The sequence below is a fragment of the Ranitomeya variabilis genome, chromosome 5 (assembly GCF_051348905.1).
Source record: "Ranitomeya variabilis isolate aRanVar5 chromosome 5, aRanVar5.hap1, whole genome shotgun sequence".
Lineage (NCBI taxonomy): Eukaryota > Metazoa > Chordata > Amphibia > Anura > Dendrobatidae > Ranitomeya > Ranitomeya variabilis.
The window spans coordinates 484,093,866-484,113,441 of NC_135236.1; the positions used below are offsets into that span (position 1 = coordinate 484,093,866).

The window sequence follows — 19,576 nt, forward strand, 5'->3', positions numbered from 1 at the left end:
ACCATATCACAAGAAACACACATACAGCCCTTGCCCGGGACAAAGTAAAACATAAAGCGAGAAGTCCATACAATTGTGCTGGTTGCCAGCCTGGCTTTGAGTCCACCTTCTTAGTCCTTTAGCAAAGCTACTCAATCCAGGAGATCTGCACACCTCCATACACACAGACATGAGTGAGACAATCAGGTCATCACGCCCAGGGGTGGAGATATGGTGAACAGCTGTCTCTCCCAACTCTTCTGCTGCTCACACTCAACCTGTCATGGCCGATTAAACCCTTTTAGTCCTAATGTACTAAAGCATTACTCCAGGTGTATCCCCCATCTACTAAGGTTTCCGGCAGCCACCTTACAACTATATACATACAGTATATATATTGTGAGGCTGTGGCCCCTGATACAGCTAGGAGGCGCTGTTTGTTCTCCCCAGAATGTGCATGCAGACGGATGAAGTCCATAGGTGTGCATGAGAGTCACGGATTTCCGTTCCGGGTTTTCCAGGTGGCTGAAGGCCACAGGTTTGTGTGTGTTTAAAAACCCTGCAGTAAGGGGTATGGGTGTGTCAGGTGTGCGAGGTGCACGTCAGTGTCAGTCTGGTGTGTGCTGGTCTGCAGAGTGCATGGAGGCACAGGCCAGCAGAGCCAGCACCCAGGGCAGCTGAATAGCCTGGTACACAGAGATGCAAGTCGTCCATGGTACTGGTCTCGGATGTGGACAGTCCTGTGCCCGGAGGTGGATGTCCTGTGCTCGAAGGAGTCGGATGTGTATAGTCCTGTGCCCGGAGATGGATGTCCTGTGCCCGAAAGAGGACTAGCATGTGCAACGATTGCAAACAGGTGGATATGGTGCCCGGCTGCTATCCGGAGGATATCCTGGACTGTGTACGACTGTGTGAGTAAAGAGACTGTGATACAGCAATGCAGGACACCCACGAGAACTAGTCAGAGGAGGGCTGGCGTGTGTAGTGTCTGCAACATATGAGGCTGTGTGTATGGAGACGTATAGACTGAGATAGCGTGCGGTCGCCCAGGGAAACTGGACAAGGGAAGTCTGGCCTGTTTAGGGACTGCAAATCTAAAGCCATGTGATATGTATTGCTTTGAACCGGTGTAGACTGGTCACTGGTAATATCCACTGAAGTTATATACATTTATGTGAATTGGACTTTAATGTTGTGAAGAAACACATTAAAAGAGACTTTTGTGTTTGAATTCGTGGGTCACTGCTGCACAGCTACTGCAGCTTTACTATATATATATATATATATATATATATATATATATATATATATATATATATATATATATATATATACACACATATATACATACATACACACACACAGTATATATATATATATATATATATATATGCACACAGTATATATACACACACACATACAGTATATGTATATATATATATATATATATATATATATATATATATATATATATATATATATATATATATACAGGTCCTTCTCAAAAAATTAGCATATAGTGTAAAATTTCATTATTTACCATGATGTAATGATTACAATTAAACTTTCATATATTATAGATTCATTATCCACCAACTGAAATTTGTCAGGTCTTTTATTGTTTTAATACTGATGATTTTGGCATACAACTCCTGATAACCCAAAAAACCTGTCTCAATAAATTAGCATATTTCACCCGTCCAATCAAATAAAAGTGTTTTTTAATAACAAACAAAAAAAACATCAAATAATAATGTTCAGTTATGCCCTCAATACTTGGTCGGGAATCCTTTGGCAGAAATGACTGCTTCAGTGCGGCGTGGCATGGAGGCAATCAGCCTGTGACACTGCTGAGATGTTATGGAGGCCCAGGATGCTTCAATAGCGGCCTTAAGCTCATCCAGAGTGTTGGGTCTTGCGTCTCTCAACTTTCTCTTCACAATATCCCACAGATTCTCTATGGGGTTCAGGTCAGGAGAGTTGGCAGGCCAATTGAGCACAGTAATACCATGGTCAGTAAACCATTTACCAGTGGTTTTGGCACTGTGAGCAGGTGCCAGGTCGTGCTGAAAAATGAAATCTTCATCTCCATAAAGCATTTCAGCCGATGGAAGCATGAAGTGCTCCAAAATCTCCTGATAGCTAGCTGCATTGACCCTGCCCTTGATGAAACACAGTGGACCAACACCAGCAGCTGACATGGCACCCCACACCATCACTGACTGGGTACTTGACACTGGACTTCAGGCATTTTGGCATTTCCTTCTCCCCAGTCTTCCTCCAGACTCTGGCACCTTGATTTCCGAATGACATGCAAAATTTGCTTTCATCAGAAAAAAGTACTTGGGACCACTTAGCAACAGTCCAGTGCTGCTTCTTTGTAGCCCAGGTCAGGCGCTTCTGCCGCTGTTTATGGTTCAAAAGTGGCTTGACCTGGGGAAATGCTGAAATGCTTTATGGAGATGAAGATTTCATTTTTCAGCACGACCTGGCACCTGCTCACAGTGCCAAAACCACTGGTAAATGGTTTACTGACCATGGTATTACTGTGCTCAATTGGCCTGCCAACTCTCCTGACCTGAACCCCATAGAGAATCTGTGGGATATTGTGAAGAGAAAGTTGAGAGACGCAAGACCCAACACTCTGGATGAGCTTAAGGCTGCTATTGAAGCATCCTGGGCCTCCATAACATCTCAGCAGTGTCACAGGCTGATTGCCTCCATGCCACGCCGCATTGAAGCAGTCATTTCTGCCAAAGGATTCCCGACCAAGTATTGAGTGCATAACTGAACATTATTATTTGATGTTTTTTTGTTTGGTATTAAAAAACACTTTTATTTGATTGGTCGGGTGAAATATGCTAATTTATTGAGACAGGTTTTTTGGGTTATCAGGAGTTGTATGCCAAAATCATCAGTATTAAAACAATAAAAGACCTGACAAATTTCAGTTGGTGGATAATGAATCTATAATATATGAAAGTTTAATTGTAATCATTACATTATGGTAAATAATGAAATTTTACACTATATGCAAATTTTTTGAGAAGGACCTGTATATACACACACACACATATTAATAGTATGTTCCCACGTCATATACCTGAGCTAGATAGGCCAAAGTCGCAGGTACTGACAAAGGCAGCGAGGCTAAAATTGATTTAGTTGATTCTCCTATAACATCTCCAATGAGCCGCCCATCGTCAGCATATGCAGCAACTGCAAATATGTACTTCTCATTCTTCTTTAGCCCTTTAGCTTCCAGTAAGACATTACCGTTTGCTGGAACCTGTTGAAGAAATATGTGTGATCATTAACGCATTACTACATTGTTCAATAAAGACATTGGAGCACATTTACTAATACTGATTACAGACTATGGCACTGCATGGAAAAGGAATCCTGATTATACAGTATTAGTCACAGAATGTGACTTTTCATGTTCTCATTTTAAATTGATATAAATAAATAAATGGCATTTCTAAAAAGCAAAAACTGTATTTAAAAAAAAAACAATAAGCAGTTCAGGAGCACCACCTTCCCTTCTTTGTGAAAATAGGTGGGGTATTGCATTAGTTTTGTGATGCCCATTGGTGTCATCTCGGCATGCTTAGCATGTCAATCTCCGCAAGGAGAAACGATACTTCCTGGATATCAGTCAGAGGCCTCTCACTCAGCCAAACCAGATCTCCTCTTTGCACTGACGAGGGGCAGTACCCCGAAACACAGTGTCTGCAAATTGAGATTCTGGTTTGGCTTTTATCCAAAGTCATGTGACAAGATTGGTTAAAGGGTTGACATTGACTTGTAGTATTGCTACCTTCCAATAGGTGGCACTAGAGTTCTAGTTCTCTTCCTCTCTGAAGAGACAATTAGCATAATTAGCATATTTCCCAGAGGAGCATTGCGGCTTTAAGTCTCCTCATCTTGGCATGCTTAAAGGGAACCTGTCACCCCAAAAATCGAAGATGAGCCAAGCCCACCGGCATCAGGGGCTTATCTACAGCATTCTGTAATGCTGTAGATAAGCCCTTGATGTTACCTGAAAGAGGAGAAAAAGATTAGATTATACTCACCCAGGGGCGGTCCCACTGCGGTCCGGTCAAATGGGTGTCTCAGGTCCGCTCCGGCGCCTCCTATCTTCATTCCATGACGTCCTCTTCTGGTCTTCACGCCGCGGCTCCGGCGCAGGCGTACTTTATCTGCCCTGTTGAGGGGAGAGCAAAGTACTGCAGTGCGCAGGTGCTGGGCCTCTCTGACCTTTCCGCACTGCACTGCAGTACTTTGCTCTCCCCTCAACAGGCCAGACAAAGTATGCCGGAGCCGCGGCGTGAAGACCAGAAGAGGACGTCATGGAATGAAGATGGGGGGCGCTGGACCGGACCTGAGACACCCATCGGAGCGGGACCGCCGCTGGGTGAGTATAATATAACCTCTTTTTCTCCTCTTTCAGGTAACATCGGGGGCTTATCTATAGCATTACAGAATGCTGTAGATAAGCCCCTGATACTGGTGGGCTTAGCTCACCTTCGATTTTGGGGGTGACAGGTTCCCTTTAACATGTCAATCTCCGCAAGGAGAAACGATACTTCTTGGATATCTGTTCGGATGTAGCAGGAAAGTAGTAATGTGGAAATTCAAAATGGAGCAATATGAGAGAAATATTTGACATCCCCTGCTTATATTATATATATGCACAGTTTTGGAGACTTTTTGCTTTAGATTTATTACTAAAGGTGCATTTAGAAGAGCGGATCGATATAATTCTGATTCCCCTGAGGGAACCACAACTGATTCTTCTACATTTGAATGTATGGGAATTCTTCACCAGGAGTGCAGCACACCAGCATCCTTTTTTAAATAAAACAAATCTGGAGCATTTTAAATTATTTATTAAATGTATTTTTATGTCTACAGTGTGCAGCTATGCATTGGGGATACTAATTTGCACCTTCTCAAAAAACAATTAAGGTCATGTTCACACTAGCAGTATTTGGTCAGTATTTGACATCAGTGTTTGTAAGCCAAAACCAGGAGAGGAACAATTAGAGGACAAGTATAATAGAAACATATGCACCACTTCGGCATTTATCACCCACTCCTGGTTTTGGCTTACACATACTGATGTGAAATACTGACCAAATACTGAACGTGGCCTTATAGGAAACCTGTCAGGCTCAATAATGTTACAGCATTGTGAAAGTGCCCGGCTGCGGTACTGAAGAGTGGCACCCTGGAGAAAATAAGTACCCCTCGGCACTGACTGATAGCTGGCATCAGAGAAGTCATGAGGCGTGCCCAGAGCTTACAGTCACCGCTCACAGCATGGTGAGGTGCGGCTGTAAGAATGCCCCTGCACGACGGACAGTCGGCCCTGCTGTGGTCAACCACCTTCATAACACTATATCTGCAGGTTAATAGCGTTATCGAACCTGATAGGTTCCATTTAATTTAATAAGTAATTTAGGACATTAAAGAGTACCCATCATCGGTGTGTGCCTGCCCTTTTTTATTTAATAAAAGTTGGGCAACGTCAGACAGGTGATTTTTTCTAAATAGCATCTATTAGCAAATTAGGGCACAGGGGTCCATTATGATTCTCTAAAGAACCCTACTTTTTAGCAAATATCAGGTCCTAACTTCCAAAATGTGGGCTAGGATGGCACGCTCTGCATGCCGAGATGCCACACCCCGTGATGGGTGTGCAGAGCAGGCGATCAGTCAGTGTGCAGAGGTGTGATTACAGCTGTGCGCGCTGGGTAGTGAACAGTGACTGTTAGGCCATGTTCCCACAATGAGGTTTTATTGAATTTTTGACGTTGTGTATTTTTGCTAAGTCAAAAACGCAAAGTGGATGGGATTTACAGAGATCTGTGCTTCTTTTTAGAACTGTGTAAGCTGACCTGCGGTGTTGTTTTATCGGCCACACGTCCATTTCTCTTGTGGGCAGATCTTCCCCAGAGTCTTATATTAGGTGTGGAGATTCCACAAGTAATAATAATAATAATTTTATTTCTATAGCGCCAACATATTCCGCAGCACTTTACATTTTAGAGGGGACTTGTACAGACAATAGACATTACAGCATAACAATAATCACATAGATCAACAGGTACCAAGAGGAATGAGGGCCCTGCTCGCAAGCGTACAATCTATGAAAAAAAGTGGCTGAAACGCATCAAAAACGCATCGCATGTAATCCGCACCTAAGTATAGCAATAAAGTATTGTCATAGCAAAATACCAGGTAGTATCAAAACAAATGACACACCAATAAGAGACAAAAAACGCAAAGTCAAAAACACACACAAAAAAAGCAAAAACGCAAGTATCCTAATTTAAATAATAGGTGCAAAAATTCTGCAACGTCAAACTCGACAAAAGCTCATGGTGGGAACGTAGAGTTACAGCTCCCGACACTGCCTCAATGATGGGAAATAAGCAGCTGCAGGGAGAATAAAACTTCATTCACTCCCTGCAGCTGCTACTACAAGATGTCGGCGACACAGTGAGAAAATGCTATTCACCTGCAGGAACCCTACATCTGCAGGTAAAAAGCGTTTCTGGACCTGGAAGGTTCCATTTAATAAAGGGCAAATTGAAAGTAGCTTGTTTTTACAACCCTGAGAAAAACCCTTTAAAAAGGGCAGCCTCAGATTAGTGATAGGTGCTCTTTAAGTTCCATGTAAATTATCTGCAACCTCTTACAATCCTGACAAATGACGTGTAGAGGACGTGTAGGTACATTGTGACCCCCTTCATCTACTGTAAAGATAAAATGAGAGTTTACCTGCTCTCCGGTCCCCAGAAGAGAGTGATCATTTAACCGAACTTTTAGGTTAGGGCCTGTTGCAATGCGCCCAAATAAACTGTACCAGGTCACCTATAAAAGAATCCAAACATATTCAACGTGGAAGATATTGTAACGGCTCAGGACCAAGGGAAGAATAGAATACAGGCTGCTAAGCAGAAAATCTAACATCATATGGAGGCAACGTGTAGTTTTAGACAGAAACCTGTATTAAAGCCAAGAAAAAAAGAGTATAAAGCAAGCTTATCGGCAAAAGAGCTGATTCACATATCCAAAGAATGGTTTTGCTCAAACGTATAAAATAATATAAACAGCAACATGTCAGGAGTCATACTTTTTCAGACAAAATGTGATTTGCGGCCTTTGATTGGCTGCAGTGCTCATGTGACACCCCTACTGGATACAGATGTCAGGGAACACAGGGCTGAGCATGGAGGAGCAGCGCCACTGCGGGAGTTGAGTATCTTTTTGTTTTCCATTTATTTTACCTCCTTTGAGCCATTAATATGGGATTATCTGATGGTGGACAACACAGTTGAGCCAGTCTGGTATTTATCTAATCCTTGTATAGACATCCTAGAATCAGACAGCGTCTCCCCTCTCCGCCCCTCCATACACATTTCTGTTATCTTCACTGCTTCCCTGCTCTCCGTTGTTTCACATGCTGAGCAGCAGACTGTCCAGTGTGCTTCAGTAGCACATTTTCAAGCATTTTTTGTTTGTGCACCATATCATTCAGCTATTAATGCCTATCAGATTAATCTCAGCTCACTGTGATGTCAGGTTACACCGCATATTATATTCAATGGAGAGGGAAGGGGAATGAGGAATGATGAGCATGGTGAGAAAACAAGCAAAGGCTGACAAGACAGGCAAAAAGAGCTGCAGTTAGTCAGAAATTTCGCTTATCCCAGAGATGGATTCACAGCCACACAGCTTGGTACTGCCGCAATATGGCAATTATGCTATTGCTTCTGAACATGTCCTGAAGAGAGACAGATGAACAGGAATCCCTCTGTTCCTGTGCACTGTGTATATCATAGCAGATTGTCTCCTTTCACTAATTCTTAGATAACTGAAAATGAAAGAGAAATTTTCATGTAACTAAAAATGAAAGAAAGAGCATGCAAAAGGGAAAACCAAAAAATGCAGTATAGAAGTCATATAATGGACAAAAATAGTGTTATTCCTTAAGTACACCACACAAAAAACATAATTCTGAAAAGGTCCATTTTAAGGACTTGTTCACAAGAGAATATACATCTGATGAGTGCTATCCACAGCTTTATCGAATAGCACTCGGACCAATGTTATTCTATGGGACTGTGCTGATCACCATCTTTTTCTCATACCGTTTCGGCATGAGAAAAGAAATGGAAAAATTCTGCGATATGCTGCATTTAATTGGATGCCAGTTACCTATTCAATAGTATGGGTGCGTGGAAAACATCGGTCTGCACTCTGATGACATCCAAGTGCAGTCCGATTTCTGAGGACTCAACGAATGGAAAAGATAGAGAAACTTTGTGCTCCATCTTCTCCTCACCTGTGCTACGATTCCCTGATCTCAGCGAATCGGATCACACTCACATCAGAGTCTGATCAGAGTGTCATTACCACGATTCTGTCGGAGGAGGGAATATACGCTCGTGTGAGCGAGCCCTAAATGTGTCAGAGCGGCCACAAGCAGCTATTGATAATGCTTACAAAATAACTTACCTTAGTATCCGATGTGAATGGAGCTGGTTTAAACACCATGGAATTTTCGGTCCTGCAAAGTAATATAGGTGAGGGAGGTGCACTCATTTTGCCACCTTTTGTCTCTGATTGTTTAATGCAGGATAAGTACACTGCATTTTCTTCAGTTTCAGCTTGTTGAATCAATTTCTCTGAATCCTGCCAGGAGAATAACATGGAGATAAATAAGCAATAAATTGTGCTTCTGACTGTTCGTATCCAAAGGAAGAACAATAAATATGTCCTAGACATTGTTAAGCTGGGAGAAAAGCATAGAAAAGTCTTGGTAACATTGCAGAATTTTATTATGCCATCGTTTAAGCCAAAGATCAATATTACTGCACCAGTCACTAGCACAAAATATACACTGGAATCATAATTCTAGCAGACCAAGCAAGTTTAATAAAATTGATCAGAATGATAATTCTCAACATTACCTCCAGGAGCATAGAAGGAGAACAGTCTAGTCCTTTATTCAACAGCACGGCTTTCTGCATTAAGAAGATGGATTTCGAGAGCTTATTCTTGTTGATTTTAGCAAGTATTTCCGATTCTATAAGCCAAAATCACACAAAAATGTAGTTAGGACGAGCAGTTCTCCGTCATGTATGGCATTAGTTTATACCCAAAGCATTTCACCTGTGAGGAATCGCAAAGACTCATCTCTTCCATGACTCTTCCTGAAACTTTTCGATGATCTGAGATGTTCACCATCATCTGCAGTAACATAAGAATCCGTGGAAAAGCGTTATCATCGGAAGTGGAGTCTCACTACTGAGCATTATTTTGATAGAATTTATATATATTATATAGAAATTGAATAACTCTGTAAATATTGGCTTTTATGTAAAAAAAAAAAAAAGGATGCTGCATGGTATATTCTTTTTTCCTTAGTGGATGTGTCTGTATGACATAGTGAAGTGTGGGCGCTATTCAACACAGCAAAAAATGGAAACCCAGATTAACATCGGACAAATGGAGGTAAAGAGGCCTAGGAATTAATTTAGTGTTTCACCAGACACAGGAGAGCAGCTGTGAAAGACTGCAAACTGGGAAAAATGTTTTTGATCTTTAAGAAGCACTCCAGTCAAAGTTTTTATCCTCTTAATAAATCGCAATCATCATATTATATAGCACTGTGTGCTTACAATTGCTCATTTTGCCTTTCTACCCAGATAATTCTTCTCTTTTCCATTAGACTTATGACATCATGTGATTAAAAACTGACTAGCTGAATTCTTCTAATCTCAATGTAGAAACAGGAGGTCAATTTTCCCTGTATGAGTCACAAGTCACTGCAACTGTCCCTGGCAGGGGAGGAGCAGCTGGGTCAGGAGTTGGAGAGAGGAATGATTTCTATAGGGACAAAAGACTTCCTGTTACTACATAGAGCAGAGAAAAGAGAAGTATTAGCTGGGTCCAAGGGAAAAATGAGCAACTGTAAGTACCGTACATAGTGCCATATAATATGATGATTGCAATATATTCAGAAGAGAAAAAGTTTGATGGGAGGAGGAGTGCTTCTTTAAGCAGTAGACACATTGAGGCATATTCATCAAATAAATTACGCTAGAAAATATGCTAATAAAAGGGATAGTCTTGCTGAAGGATGTTCCTGTGACATTCACACCATTGCTTCCTTCAGTGGCAATATGGCAGTCTAAAGTCACACTGATGCCTACAAGTAGAGGTCAGCACAGTCTAAGTGATTTTGAGCATTTGGAGAAGTCATAACCAGCGTCTTCTCTCCAACTCCAGCAAACAGACAAAGAGCCATGCTGAAAAAGAAGGGTCTGTGAGTATTTTGTTTCTTTAATCCCAACATTATGCAATCCACCATGTGTGAGATGATATTGACTGTCCACCTTAACAGACATCATTGATCTGCTTATCATCATATGCTTGTATAATGGGACTTCCCTGGTAGCGGCTCCTTCTGTCATACTGCTGCATTGGGTTAACATGGTAACTAGGTGTGAACCTCCGATGTCATCACCCCAAGCCTTTACCTTTGGTCCAAGTGAATGCACATTACCTTTGTATTCCAATAGTACGGAGTCCAAGTTGACTACCAAGGTTCTTGGACTCTGCTTCTTGCACATGACCTTCCCAGCTCTGTGGTTGTGGGATCTGATGCATTGTGTTCCTTACCAACAGCCCTCTGCCTCTTCAGCTCTGCTGTTCCTGGGTGCGACCCGCACCCTCGGCTTTCTTACAACAAGGTGCCTGGTTCCTAATTCATCTCTGCTCCTTCTGGGTGCTGCCATAGCACTCTGTTACTTCCAGGCACCTGTCCGTCAGCTCAGTTCTGTCTGCACACCCGGCTCTGTAACCAATGCACCATGCCACTCTAGGTGTCACCCTGCTGATCCAGCTCTGATGTTCTCTATATTGTCCGACCTATCCAACTCTGATGAATCAACCCCTCCGGTCTGTGCTGCTCAACATGACCTACAGCAAATCTACCTCTCCAGGTGAGCATCTGTATCATTATCATCTGTATCATTATCATCTGTATCATTATGAATGGAACAGAGCAATAGAGTTGCTTTTAATATAAGGATGTAAAATGGTAACATTTAAAAAAAAAATATTGTACAAGGAATAAAAAAGGTAGGATCCCAAGTAAAAAATTTCTACACCTAACGCCAGAGGAGTGCCCCAAATACCCCAACAGCAAACGCAGAGCAGTATGACAATGGCACTCCATCCACTGAAAGCTAGAAAGTGAGCACAGGGCACCGTACAACACCTACAGGGCTAGTGAACAGTACATAACAATGGCCACTGTTTGTAAGCAAACTATAGCAGCCTTTGTCACCTCCTGCATTTTGCTGAAGAAGATGCCTGACTTGACATGATTTGCTTCTTTTCAGATGTATCAACTCCATTCTTCTGCTAATGGGCTTTATTACATGGTGAGACGCTCTGCCATAGCAGCCCTATCATTGAGACGGATATAGCACAAGCAGATCTCCTACCTTTTTCTTGACAGAGAATTTTGATTGACACCCGATGCTGGGCTACAATTAGCTCGAGCTGCAAATCCATCATGGTGACATTATTTACAAGGGACTTGGAAGAACGGTTCTGAGCTTTAAGTGTGTCTTCTGCACGCTGTCTCTTTGCACCCAGCTAACAGAAAGCACAAACATATACAGAATGGATTAGGATTCATTTGTGTTCTTGTGTTTTAATTAGTTTATAATCCTAACAAACATTACTTCAGGATTTAACCAAGAATTTACAAAACACTGAATATTCAGTAAGCAAGAAATCTGCATAATACATTGTTTTCTGGAAACTTAGCTTACCATCTAGAAATTAACATCAAGTAGCACTATATCATATATAGGCAAATGTTGGATCAATACGTGTTACAATAGCTGGGCTGTAAACAGAGTCTGTCACCAGGTTTTTGCTACCCATCTGACAGCAGCATGATGTATTGGCAGAGACCCTTACTCCAGCGATGTATCACTTACTGGACTGCTAGTTATATAGGATGATTACTGCCACACCTGTTCTCAATAAAGAAATCACTTACAGTGGGTACAGAGAGTATTCAGGCCCCTTTACATTTTTCACTCTGTTTCATTGCAGCCATTTGGTAAATTTAAAAAAGTTAATTTTTTATCATTAATGTACACTCCGCACCCCATCTTGACTGAAAAACAGAAATGTAGAAATTTTTGCAAATTTATTAAAAAAGAAAAACTGAAATATCACATGGTCATAAGTATTCAGACCCTTTGCTCAGTATTGAGTAGAAGCACCCTTTTGAGCTAGTACAGCCATGGGTCTTCTTGGGAAGGATGCAACAAGTTTTTCACACCTGGATTTGGGAATCCTCTGCCATTCTTCCTTGCAGAACTTCTCCAGTTCCGTCAGGTTGGGTGGTGAACATTGGTGGACAGCCATTTTCAGGTCTCTACAGAGATGCTCAATTGGGTTTAGGTCAGGGCTCTGGCTGGGCCAGTCAAGAATGGTCACAGACTTGTTCTGAAGCCACCCATTTGTTATTTTAGCCGTGTGCTTAGGGTCATTGTCTAGCACTCTGGTAGAGGTTTTCATCCAGGATATCTCTGTACTTGGCCGCATTCGTGTTTCCTTCAATGACAACAAGTCGTCCTGTCCCTGCAGCTGAAAAACACCCCCATAGCATGATGCTGCCACCACGTTTCACTGTTGGGATTGTATTGGGCAGGTGATGAGCAGTGCCTGGTTTTCTCCACACATATCACTTAGAATTATCACCAAAAAGATCTATCTTCGTCTCATCAGATCAGAGAATCTTATTTCTCATAGTCTGGGAGAGTCCGTCATGTGTTTTTTTTTATTAGCATATTAGCAAACACTATGCGGGATTTCATATGTCTTGCTGCACAGAGGAGAGGATTCCGTTGGGCCACTCTGCCATAAAGGCCTGACTGGTGGAGGGCTGCAGTGATAGTTGACTTGTGGTTCTTCTTTTCCTCTGCCACCAAGGCTCTTCTCCCATGATTGCTCAGTTTTGCTGGACAGCCAGGTCTAGGAAGACTTCTGGTGGTCCCAAACTTCTTCCATTTAAGGATTATGGAGGCCACTGTGCTCTTAGGAACCTTGAGTACTGCAGAAATTCTGTTGTAACCTTGCCCAGATCTGTGCCTTGTCACAATTCTGTCTTTCAGCTCCTTGGCCAGTTCCTTTGACCTCATGATTCTCATTTGGTCTGACATGCACTGTGAGCTGTGAGGTCTTATACAGACAGGTGTGTGCATGTCCAAATCAAGTCCTATCAGTATAATTAAACACAGCTGGACTACCGTGAAGGAGTAGAACCATCTCAAGGAGCATCACAAGGAAATGGACAGCATGTGACTTAAATATGAGTGTCTGAGCAAAGGGTCTGAATACTTATGACCATGTAATATTTCATTTTTCTGTTTTAATAAATTTGCAAAAATTTCTACATTTCTGTTTTTTTTCAGTCAAGATGGGGTGCAGAGTGTACATTAATGAGAAAAAAATGAACATTTTTGAATTTACCAAATGGTTGCAATGAAACAAAGAGTGAAAAATTTAAAAGGGTCTAAATACTTTCCATACCCACTGTAAATAGGTATATCTTTTTGAGAAAGCACTGCATTAACAAGCGAAACGCGCGTAGGGGTTCCCTTGGATCCAGCCTGGTGCCTCTTTCCCCCCATATATACTGATAATTGCTGCTCTTAACATAAGAATTTTTTATAGTGTCAATTGACAGCTTGATAATATCACTTATTGTACTGAGCAGCTCTCTGCCTGCTTACAACATATGTGTTTGGTTGTTAATAGGCACCGGTGGGCCTCTTTTTTCATCCTTGTGCACTTTATTACTACCATTTTGTACTTTTTTGTATTATTTATATATTATATGTAACTAATAAAAATATATCTTTTATAACCAAGTAACTCCTTCTTTCTCCTTCTTTGTCACTAAATATGGAGTTGGTTATTTCTCTGGTTGTGGGGCTTTTTTGCACAATTTAGTACAATCTTCTGGCAGTCAAAATACAACCTGGTATTGTTCTCACCACTGTAAATAGGATCTGCCTGGTAAAGTGAAGTAGACCAAAAGATCATCAAAAACTAGACACCATGCTGCTAACCAAATCAATTCTGGAATAAATGACTAATGAAGTAATTGAGATCTACCAGTCTGGAAAAGGGAATAAAGCCATTTCTAAAGCATCGCGACTCCAGCGAACCACAGTGAGAGCCATTATCCACAAATGGCGAAAACATGGAACAGTGGTGAACCTTCCCACAAGTGGCCGGTCAACCAAAATTAGCCCAAAAGCGCAACGACGACTCATCCAAGATCCCATCATAAAAGACCCCACATCAACATTCAAAGAACTGCAGGCCTCAGTTGACTCATTTAAGGTCAGTGTTCATGACTCCACCATAATAAAGAGACTGCACAAAATTGGCCTGCATGGCAGAGTTCCAAGAATAAAATCACTGCTGAGTGAGCTCGCTGCTAAAGAGAAATGAATATTCACTGCACTGGCAGTGAATATTCATTTCTCTTATAGCGTGCACAGTTACAGCCGCAGCTGCCGGCTTCCAGCAGCGGTCGGGCTATCATGGGTGCCCACTCATTAAGGTAATGAATATTCACCATTCTCCACTCCCATAGGCATGGAGAAAGGTGAATATTCATTACCCTAATGGGCGGGGACACGTGATCGTTCGACCGAAAGAGCTGCTGGCAACGGAACGAGATGCAGCGAGGGCGCAGAGAAGGTAAGTAGGATGTGTTTTTTTCATAGGGAAGAGGAACCATGCATACAAGGACAGGGATGGGGAGCCATGCAACAAGGATATGGGATAAGGAGCCATACATAGAAGGATAGGGGATAAGGAGCCATGTAGACAAGGATAGGGGATAAGGAGCCATGCATACAAGGACAGGGATGGGGAGCCATGCATACAAGGACAGGGATGGGGAGCCATGCATACAAGGACAGGGATGGAAAACCAGTATTGGGATGAGGAGACAATGCATACCCGGCTTATACTTGAGTCAATAAGTTTTCCAAGTTTTTCATGGCAAAATTAGGTGCCTCGACTTATAATCGGGTCAATTTATACACAACTATATAAGTAAGTACATTGCCATCGATCATTGGATTAATCTTTGTAAAAGAGAGAGGTTGACTGGGGGCCCACTGTGCTCGTTACCGTAGAACATTGTCAAAGGGGTTGCTTTAAAAAAAAAAAAAGGATAAAGACAAGAAAGTGACTAAAATAATAATAAAAGGAAAATGTCTTCCCCATTTAAACCCCAGGATTTTCAAAGCTGCCACTCATAAGCTACCCACCAGTCCTGCAGAAATGACATCATATCCACTGTAAAAATAAACACTGCAACCAATCACAGGTAGTAATGTGCCAAAAATGACAGTATGGCCACTGAGGACAGCGATTGGCTGCGACAGTGACGAGATGACAATGTTGCAGAACTGCAGGGACACAAATTAGTATTGTTGGAATGTTATAAGATGAAGATGAGCTAAGCCCACCAGCATCAGGGGCTTATCTGCAGCATTCTGGAATGCTGTAGATAAGCCCCGATGTATCCTGAAAGATGAGAAAAAGAGGTTAGATTATACTCACCTGGGGGGTCGGTCGTTCCCGCTGCGGTCCGGTCCGATGGGCATCGCGGTCCGGTCCGGCGCCTATCTTCATAGGATGACGTCCTCTTCTTGTATTCACACTGCGGCTCCGGCGCAGGTGTACTTTATCTGCACAGGTGCCGGGAAAGGACAGAGAGACCCGGCGCCTGCGCACTGCAGTACTTTGCTCTGCCCTCAACAAAGTACGCCTGCGCCGAAGCCGCAGCGTGAAGACAAGAAGAGGACGCCATCCTATGAAGATAGGAGGCCCCGGACCGCGACGCCCATCGGACTGGACCGCAGCGGGAACGCCCCTGGGTGAGTATAATATAACCTCTTTTTCTCATCTTTCAGGATACATCGGGGGCTTATCTACAGCATTCCAGAATGCAGTAGATAAGCTCCTGATTCCAGTGGGCTTTGCTCATCTTCGATTTTGGGGGTGACAGGTGACAGGTTCCCTTTAATAAGCGAATAATGCTTATTTTAATGTTTATACCATTTATGCCCTTAGCTAATTTTTTGAATAATCCCGGACAAACGCTTTGAATTACAACCTTACCTACTACTACAAGTTTAGCATATTCCTATGATCTTACCGTTCTAATGTAGTGGTCAGCAAGTAATATATTATGATGTCCAGGGCTTTCTGATAGGGATACAGCTACTCCATTAATTGCTTTGTCTAGGGTTTCATATGCAAAAATCAGCTGGTTCAGAGGGGTTTTCTGCAATAAAAACAATATGCCACATAAGGATAAACGATAATCTTTACCTGGATCTCAAACTAACGAGAGGCTTATTTATTCAGGCAAAACTTTATTTTTTTCTAACACATTTTCTCATAAATTCAAACCGAATATTGACAAATTGATTTACCTTTAACAGAATTGCAAAATTAATTTCTGTGTGGCCCATGTAATAAATTAAATTACCTAAGCTCCCAGTCTTCCATTACCAATTCAATAAGATTAATGGAGCCATTTGTCCTGACGGAATAAAATACTCAAATAAAAGAAAAAGAAATGTTTGTGTAGCTGTTCAATGCACGTTCAACTGAAACTTGAGAGGTAATCAGCAGTTTTTAAATTACCACAATAATAGCCAATGCAGAAGATGAACATTTCTAATTTTCTATACAACATAGACTAGCAAGAATGCCGCACACCTCTTTTCCTGAATTTTGAGGTGCAGACTGGTTTACATTTTATTGTGCCAAAGCCAGAAGGGGATCCATCAGGAAAGAAAATTGTGCTTTTGAGAATCAATTACAAGAATGTAAAAATAAAAAGTAAAGAGAATTAGAAGTTCCTTCTTAAATTTCTCTTATTATTTCTTTTGATCCACTCCTGTCTTTGGTGACAAGAAAATAGCATAGAAAACTGTGAAAAGTCTGATTCCAGACTCATAACTACAAGGAACTTTCTCCATACATAGTGTAGTGTATCCACACTGTGCAGTGATGAGGCAGTGACCCAGCAAAGTTCAAAGCAAAAGTCTTTTTAATATTTAACTGAAATAATATACAGCACACGATATCCTTCAGATCGCGGCAGGGAACAATATCCTCTGGATTACGGCCAATAAACACGCCAGTCCACCTCCTGAGACCAGCTGCCGTGGGTGACTGCACCACCGTGTACACTGTGGGTGCCAGACCTCTCAGCTCCCCTCAGAGGTATATCTAGGGGGGGGGGGGCAGCAGGGGCATGTGCAACGGGTGCAGCCAGCAGGGGGGGCGCGGTCGGGCCGCCTAATGTGGCGGTCTGTAGTGTGTCCCCTGGCTGCATTCTGATGCCCCCGGACTGGGAGTCAGCTGTTCTCTGTGCCGACTGTCAAGCTGACAACCGGCACAGAGAAGCTGCAGCGCGCCGGCTCCCAGGGATCAATTGTACTCACATCTTACAGAAGCAAGAACAATTGAGGCTCTGACCGCCGGATCAGAGTGACATCAGCAGTGTGATCATGTCATGTGATCACACTGCTGACGTCACTCGCCGGCTCTGCAGCGTGGTGGTAAGTGGTGGTAAGTGATCCAGTGGAGCTGAAGATGCGGGGGGGAGATTTAATGTGACTGGGGATGGGGGATTTATTGTGTGGGTGGAGAATTTGACTGGGGATGGGGAATTTATTGTGTGGGAGAATTTGAATGGGGATGGTGGATTTATTGTATAGGGGAGAATTGGAGTGGGATGGGGGATTAATTGTGTGGAGGGAGAATTGGAGTGGGGATGAGGGATTTAATGTGTGGGGGGGATTAAATGGGTGTGTGGGGGATTTGTCATGGGGATGGGGTGTTTAATGTGTGTGTGTGGGGGGAGATTTGGAGTGTAAATGGTGGATTTAATGTGTGGGGGGGATTTGAAGTGAGGATGGGGGATTTAATGTGTGGGGCAGATTTGGAGTGGAGATGGGGTTATTTAATATGTGTGGGGAGATTTGTAGTGGGGATGGGGGTATTTAATGTGTGGGGAGATTTGAGGACACAAAATTAATAGCAAAGGGGGAGATGGGGGCATGTACGAGGAAACAGTACAGGTGAATGGGGGGCATGTATGAGGAAACAGTATGGGGAATGGGGGGCATGTATGAGGAAACAGTATGGGAGAATGGGGGGCATGTATGAGGAAACAGTACGGGGGAATGGGGGCATGTATGAGGAAACAGTATGGGAGAATGGGGGGCATGTATGAGGAAACAGTACTGGGGAATGGGGGGCATGTACGAGGAAACAGTATGGGGGAATGGGGGGCATGTACGAGGAAACAGTATGGGGAATGGGAGGCATATATGAGTAAACCGTACTGGGGAATGGGGGCATGTATGAGGAAACAGTACAGGAGAATGGGGGCATGTATGAGGAAACAGTACAGGGGAATGGGAGGCATGTATGCGGAAACAGTACAGGGGAATGGAGGGGCATGTATGAGGAAACAGGGGAATGGGGAGAAGGTATGAGGAAACAGTACAGGAGAATGGGGGGCATGTATGAGGAAACAGTACAAGGGAATGGGGGCATGTATGAGGAAACAGTATGGGAGAATGGGGGGCATGTATGAGGAAACAGTACTGGGGAATGGAGGGCATGTACGAGGAAACAGTACTGGGGAATGGGGGGCATGTACGAGGAAACAGTATGGGGGAATTGGGGGCATGTACGAGGAAACAGTATGGGGAATGGGGGGCATATATGAGTAAACAGTACTGGGGAATGGGGGCATGTATGAAGAAACCGTACAGGAGAATGGGGGCATGTATGAGGAAACAGTACAGGGGAATGGGAGGCATGTATGAGGAAACGGGAATGGGGAGAAGGTATGAGGAAACAGTACAGGAGAATGGGGGGCATGTATGCGGAAACAGTACAGGGGAATGGGGGGCATGTATGAGGAAACGGGAATGGGGAGAAGGTATGAGGAAACAGTACAGGAGAATGGGGGGCATGTATGAGGAAACAGTACAGAAGAATGGGGGGAATGTAAGAGGAAACAGTACAGGGGAATGGGGGGAATGTATGAGGAACGAGTACAGGAGAATGGGGGGCATGTATGAGAAAACAGTATGGGTGAATGGGGGTATGTACGAGGAAACAGTATGGGGAAATGGGGGGCATATATGAGGAAACAGTATGGGGGAGAGGTGCAGACAGTATGGGGAGCGAACGGGGGAATGTATGCGGACACAGTATGAGTAGCGATGTGAGAAATGTGTGTGGACAGAATACGGGGAGTGAGGGTGATGGGATGTGTACATGAGTAGCATGGGGGTCAGTGTAAGGGCACAGTCAGGAGGGGACAGTATACCAAGGAGGGGGAGTGTGATGAGAATACAGTATAAATACTGGGCCCTATAGGGGGGACACAGTGTGAGAGGACAGTGTGAAGAGGGGGCCGGTATGGAAAGCAGAG

The 19,576-nt window shown here is 43.1% G+C and overlaps 1 protein-coding gene across 3 annotated transcripts in view; it reads right to left on the bottom strand.

Annotated features, from left to right (window-relative positions):
- The window catches only part of CFAP54 (cilia and flagella associated protein 54), a 615,020-nt gene that overhangs the window by 467,814 nt on the left and 127,630 nt on the right, over nt 1-19,576 (bottom strand). For all 3 annotated transcript variants that reach the window (XM_077265522.1, XM_077265521.1, XM_077265523.1), the window contains 7 exons: nt 16,268-16,396; nt 11,508-11,661; nt 9,166-9,243; nt 8,964-9,079; nt 8,509-8,685; nt 6,769-6,861; nt 3,083-3,268 (listed from right to left, as the gene is read on the bottom strand). In XM_077265522.1, coding sequence (XP_077121637.1) covers nt 3,083-3,268; nt 6,769-6,861; nt 8,509-8,685; nt 8,964-9,079; nt 9,166-9,243; nt 11,508-11,661; nt 16,268-16,396 — 933 coding nt within the window. The remainder of the gene's footprint in view (nt 1-3,082; nt 3,269-6,768; nt 6,862-8,508; nt 8,686-8,963; nt 9,080-9,165; nt 9,244-11,507; nt 11,662-16,267; nt 16,397-19,576) is intronic.